The 6,000-nt window shown below is 51.9% G+C and overlaps 1 protein-coding gene across 1 annotated transcript in view; it reads right to left on the bottom strand.

Annotated features, from left to right (window-relative positions):
- Window positions 1-1,766: 1,766 nt before the first annotated feature.
- LOC148481237 (uncharacterized) overlaps window positions 1,767-6,000 on the bottom strand; it is a 61,923-nt gene continuing 57,689 nt past the window's right edge. The window contains exon 8 of the mRNA XM_088453797.1: window positions 1,767-1,811. Coding sequence (XP_088309923.1) covers window positions 1,777-1,811 — 35 coding nt within the window. The 3' untranslated portion in view covers window positions 1,767-1,776. The remainder of the gene's footprint in view (window positions 1,812-6,000) is intronic.

Genomic DNA, 6,000 nt, shown 5'->3' with positions numbered 1-6,000 from the left:
AGGCATCGAAATCCTGACGCCAGTCTAGATCCCAACGCCGGAATCTCGACATCCGCCATCCCCGATCGAAGGTACACTGGGGCATCTTAGCTGTTAGCCACGGGGGGAGAGGGAGATAGGTTTAGGCTTCATGGGGGGAGGGGGGTTGGGCACTAAGAGGAGATGGTTAGGTTTAGGCACCATGGGGTAGGGTTAGGGGGGAGAAGGGGGGAGGGTTAGTGTGCAAGATGGGAGGGTTAGGGGTAGAAGGGGGGGAGGGTTAGTATACTTACCTGACCCCTGTCGGGATGCCGCTGACTGCATTTGACAGAAGGCATCCCGACTGCCGGTATTTCATACCCAACCACCTAGTGACAGATGTTCTACATTACACTTAAGTGTGCTCCATCTGTATGTAACCCCGCTGGTAAAGAGGGCAGAAGTCCCCGGGATATGTAGTCACCATGTTGAAAAAGTTCTGTGGGTATGGGGCAAGATAGGGCCATGAGCGGGACAGGTTGAGACGTCTTTGCCAGAGTTCCACGGCGATGCAAAAGCGATTTGCCCCCCTTACGACTAATGGTGACCCCTAAAGGTCATTTATGAACCAGGAAGTATGCCGGAGTACAGTACATTTCTGCATCTAATTGATCACCTTATACCTAACATAAAGTCTGCGTGCAGAGCCATCGATCTGGACCTTGGAGCTGGCCCCGTGAGACCTGTCTATCTCCTGGGCGGGTCAGGGGTCTTCTCAATGCAGCCTGGAGCTGGCTCTGTGAGACCTGTCTATCTCCTGGGAGGGTCACGGGTGTTAATTCTCAATGCAGAATAGGTGTGGGGTAGAGGCATGACTCCACCTAAGGACCTGATTCAGAGCCGGACGTTCTGAACGAGCGCCCGCTCTGAATCAGGGCGTTTTTGTTTTTTTTTTGTGCGGCCTCTTGGACGCTCGCATAGCTGTGGGTTACCACCCACAGCTTATGCGAGCGTCCATGATGATGGTCGCGATGGTCTTGACCATCGCGCCCATCGGGCTTGCGGTAGGGTCTCATCTGCCGCAAGCCCAGGAGTGCTTTTGGCTGTATCAGCCATGGGAACACCTCCGTCTGGGCAGCAACGCCCCCGGCACGCCCACCAAAAGGGGCGTGCTGTCACTCACCATCGACATCACGCCCCCTCCGGTGCGAGACCCATAACGACGGCATGGCCGTCGTTATTCGGGTCCTGCGCATGCGCACGACGGAGCAGCCTCCGTCGTGCGCATGCGCACTTGCCAAACATTGACCCGCTTGCCAGCGCTCAGCGCTGGCGAGCGGGTCTGAATCAGGCCCTAAATACCCGCAGACAGTAATCAGATTGTGTTTTACAGGACAATGAGATACAAAGAGAGCAGAAGGTCTATTTAAGCATATACCTGTACCCCTTTTAGCTGGAAGCAATAAATATAAAAAAAATATATAATTGGAGCGCTGTTAATCAAACCAGGATTAATTTTTTGCAACTAGCTAATTAATAATTTTATACAGCTAAACGCACTAATTTGTGATTTTATATTAAATAGAATGTATTTTTTGGTGCTTTGGTTATATTAGTGGGGAGCAGCTGAGCTTCTTCAGTCCATGATAAAAGACCATTTACACATCCAATCACTTTTTATACAGAGATATTTATTTAGATCAGAATTTACATGTTGCACTGTAGGAGAAATACTGTGGGTACATTCTCAACCTCTGAACATAATCTGACACCTCTCAGTGTATTTCTGCCGTTTGCCTTATTATGCTCGCCTGCTGCTCACTCTCCTGCCGTCTTGCCGGGATCGTCTGTTCCTGCAACCAGAATATTTGTGAGCCATATTAAAAAATTGCATGCAATGTATTTAATAAAGCCTACTACCTCTGTGTCACTGTCTAGATAATGGGGCTGATTCTTTGGCAATGCTGGTATTAATAAAAATGGTTGATGTTTTTTTGGTAAAAAGCTGCACAGTGCATGTGTCCCATGGAGTGAGCTTACAGAGGGCCTGATTCAGAGCCGAACGCTCTGACCAGAGCGCTCGCTCTGAATCAGGGCCCTCCTACCTGTTCTTGGAGCGGCCTCTTGGACGCTCGCATAGCTGTGGGTTACCACACACAGCTATAGCGAGCGTCCATGATGATGGTCGCGATGGTCAAGACCATCGCGACCATCAGGCTTGCGACGAGACCCTGCGGTAAGGTCTCGCTGCCGCAAGCCCTGGAGTGATTTTGGCTCTATCAGAGCCAAAATCACTCCCACTGACATCACTACTGATGTCAGTGGGGCCGGCCCCAGACGGTAGGCGTTCCCATGGGAACGCCTCTGTCTGGCAGCCACGCCCACCAAAGGGGGCGTGCAGTCAGTCACCATTGACAGCAGGCCCCCTTTGGTGCGAGACCCTGAACGACGGCTTCCTCGTCGCTCGCCGGGTCTCGCGCATGCGCACGACGGAGCTCCCTCCGTCATGCGCATTCGGGCACCATCGACCGGCTTGCGAGCGTCCTGCGCTCGCGAGCGGGTCAGAATCAGGCCCAGAGTTAGGGATGGCCATCGGTATGGTTACCATCGATGGCAAAATAGCAAGTGGCCATCAATGGTAACCAACTATGCAATGGATGACCATTGATGGTTTCACCAACCGACGGTCATCCCTGTTCTATGACTGACTGGCCCGTGGGCCAATCAGAACCTTTGGGCGTGGATTCGTGGGTGTGGGGGGCGGAGCTATGCTCCGTGTCCCAACACCATGCAAAAAGGAAAAAAACTATTTGGTTATGTTCTTCCATCGATGGAGGGAAACTATCTGGTTCTCTTCCATCGATGTGAAAAACATTTGACATCGGCCATAATCCATCGATGATTGGTTGATGGCCATCCCTATACAGAGTCACAGGAGAAACTAAGAAGCACTGGGCCTGATTCAGAACCGGTCGCAAGCGCTGAGCGCTCGCAACCGGGTTAATGTTTGCTCACTGGGCATGCGCACGACGGAGCCAGCTCCGTCGTGCGCATGCGCGAGACCCGGCTAGCGATGGGTGCTCCGTCACTCCGGGTCGCGCACCAAAGGGGGCGAGCTGTTGATGGTGATTGACAGCTCGCCCCATTTGGTAAGCGTGGCTTCAAAAATTGGAGGCGCTCCCAAGCGAACGCCTGCCATTTGTGGGCGGCCCCACTGACATCACCAGTGCTGTCAGTGGGAGAGCTTCCGGCTCTATTAGAGCCAGAAGCTCTCTGGGGCTTGCGGCCATGAGACCCTACCACAAGGGTCTCGTCGCAAGCCCGATGGTCGCAATGGTCTTGACCATCGCGACCATCAACCTGGCCGCTCGCTATAGCTGTGGGTGGTAAACCACAGCTATGCGAGCGGCCAGGAGGCCGCTCAAAAAAAAAAAAAAGGGCCCTGATTCAGAGCGTCCGTCTCTGAATCAGGCCCACTGTCCCAAAATTGTACTGGGTATTCCTGCATGGTGACTGATAGGCAGCTGTTCAGGGTAACGGAGATGTACCTAGGGTGCATAATGGGAGTGTCACAGGCGAGTCGCAGATTTGGTTGCGAACACAGGAGCTTAATCGCCTACATTGGACGCCATACTGTGATAGAGATTTTGCGACTAGCATAGGGCTGGTGCAAGCTTCAATAGGTACGACCGATAGGTGTGTGTAAAGACGCGGCAATCGGGATTTCAGCATCTAAAGATGCACAAAGTGGATGTCTCAGTCGTTGCACATTCAGACGCACGCCTGTACACTAGGGGCGGGCTTATATTAGTACTTAGCATAAAGTCGCAGGTGCAACTGCAGCAAAAGGCGGACACATCGGGGTCTTATCGATGCTTTCATTGCTTTTTTCGGAGCAGTGAAACTAGTGCCCATGCGTGACCTATAGGTCATGCATGCGCACAAGAGCCCCGACGTCCATCGGAAGGAGCCAGAGAGGGGTGGATGGACCCGAAAGGATCCTTTGTCGCGACCCGGGACTCCTTCCCAGGTAGCGGGAGCACTCGCTATCAGAGGATGGCGTATGCTCCCACAATCAAGCTCCGAAAATATAGATTTTTCGGTGCTTGATTAATTCTGTCCCCATATTAGTGTATGGGGACAGCGGGCCATTCCGCCAGAGGAAGGTTAGCAGTAGATATCTGTGATACATGGGGACAGCGGGCCATTCCGTAAGAGAAAGGTAAGCAGGAGATATCTGTGATACTAGTGTATAGGGACAGCGGGCCATTCTGGGAGAGGAAGGTAGGCAGGACGTATCTGTGATACTAGTGTATGGGGACAGCGGGCCATTCCACAAGAGGAAGGTAAGCAGATGATATCTGTGATATTAGTGTATGGGGACAGCGGGCCATTCCGCAAGAGGAAGGTAAGCAGGAGATATCTGTGATACTAGTGTATGGGGACAGCGGGCCACATCGGGAGAGGAAGGTAAGTAGGAGATATCTGTGATACTAGTGTATGGGGACATTGGGCCATTCCGGGAGAGAAAGGTAAGTAGAAGATATCTGTGATACTAGTGTATGGGGACAGCGAGCCATTCCGCAAGAGGAAGGTAAGCAGGAGATATCTGTGATACTAGTGTATGGGGACAGCGGGCCACATCGGGAGAGGAAGGTAAGTAGGAGATATCTGTGATACTAGTGTATGGGGACAGCGGGCCATTCCGCAAGAGGAAGGTAAGCAGGAGATATCTGTGATACTAGTGTATGGGGACAGCGGGCTATTCCGGGAGAGGAAGGTAAGCAGGAGATTTCTGTGATACAAGTGTATGGGGACAGCGGGCCAATCCGGGAGAGGAAGGTAAGCAGGAGATATATCTGTGATACTAGTGTATGGGGACAGCGAGCCATTCCGCAAGAGGAAGGTAAACAGGAGATATCTGTGATACTAGTGTATGGGGACAGCGAGCCATTCCGGGAGAGGAAGGTAAGCAGGGGATATCTGTGATACAAGTGTATGGGGACAGCGGGCCAATCCGGGAGAGGAAGGTAAGCAGGAGATATATCTGTGATACTAGTGTATGGGGACAGCGAGCCATTCCGCAAGAGGAAGGTAAGCAGGAGATATCTGTGATACTAGTGTATGGGGACAGCGAGCCATTCCGCAAGAGGAAGGTAAGTAGGAGATATCTGTGATACTAGTGTATGGGGACAGCGGGCCATTCCGTAAGAGGAAGGTAAGCAGGAGATTTCTGTGATACAAGTGTATGGGGACAGCGGGCCATTCCGGGAGAGGAAGGTAAGCAGGGGATATCTGTGATACAAGTGTATGGGGACAGCGGGCCAATCCGGGAGAGGAAGGTAAGCAGGAGATATATCTGTGATACTAGTGTATGGGGACAGCGAGCCATTCTGCAAGAGGAAGGTAAGCAGGAGATATCTGTGATACTACTGTATGGGGACAGCGGGCCATTCCGTAAGAGGAAGGTAAGTAGGAGATATCTGTGATACTAGTGTATGGGGACAGCTGGCCATTCCGCAAGAGGAAGGTAAGCAGGAGATTTCTGTGATACAAGTGTATGGGGACAGCAGGCCATTCCGGGAGAGGAAGGTAAGCAGGAGATATATCTGTGATACTAGTGTATGTGGACAGCGAGCCATTCCGCAATAGGAAGGTTAGCAGGAGAAATATCTGTGATACTAGTGTATGGGGACAGCGAGCCATTCCGCAAGAGGAAGGTAAGCAGGAGATATCTGTGATACTAGTGTATGGGGACAGCGAGCCATTCCGCAAGAGGAAGGTAGTAAGCAGGAGATATCTGTGATACTAGTGTATGGGGACAGCGGGCCATTCCGCAAGAGGAAGGTAAGCAGGAGATTTCTGTGATACTAGTGTATGGGGACAGCTAGCCATTCCACAAGAGGAAGGTAAGCAGGAGATATCTGTGATACTAGTGTATGGGGACACCGGCCATTCCGGGAGAGGAAGGTAAGCAGGAGATATCTGTGATACTAGTGTATGGGGACAGCGAGCCATTCCGCAAGAGGAAGGTAAGTAGGA

This window comes from Taudactylus pleione, unplaced genomic scaffold, assembly GCF_031769625.1.
Source record: "Taudactylus pleione unplaced genomic scaffold, aTauple2 ptg000587l, whole genome shotgun sequence".
Classification (NCBI taxonomy): Eukaryota; Metazoa; Chordata; class Amphibia; order Anura; family Myobatrachidae; genus Taudactylus; species Taudactylus pleione.
The sequence above is the reverse complement of the archived record's forward strand: the minus strand, read 5'-3'. Positions and strand labels throughout refer to the sequence as shown.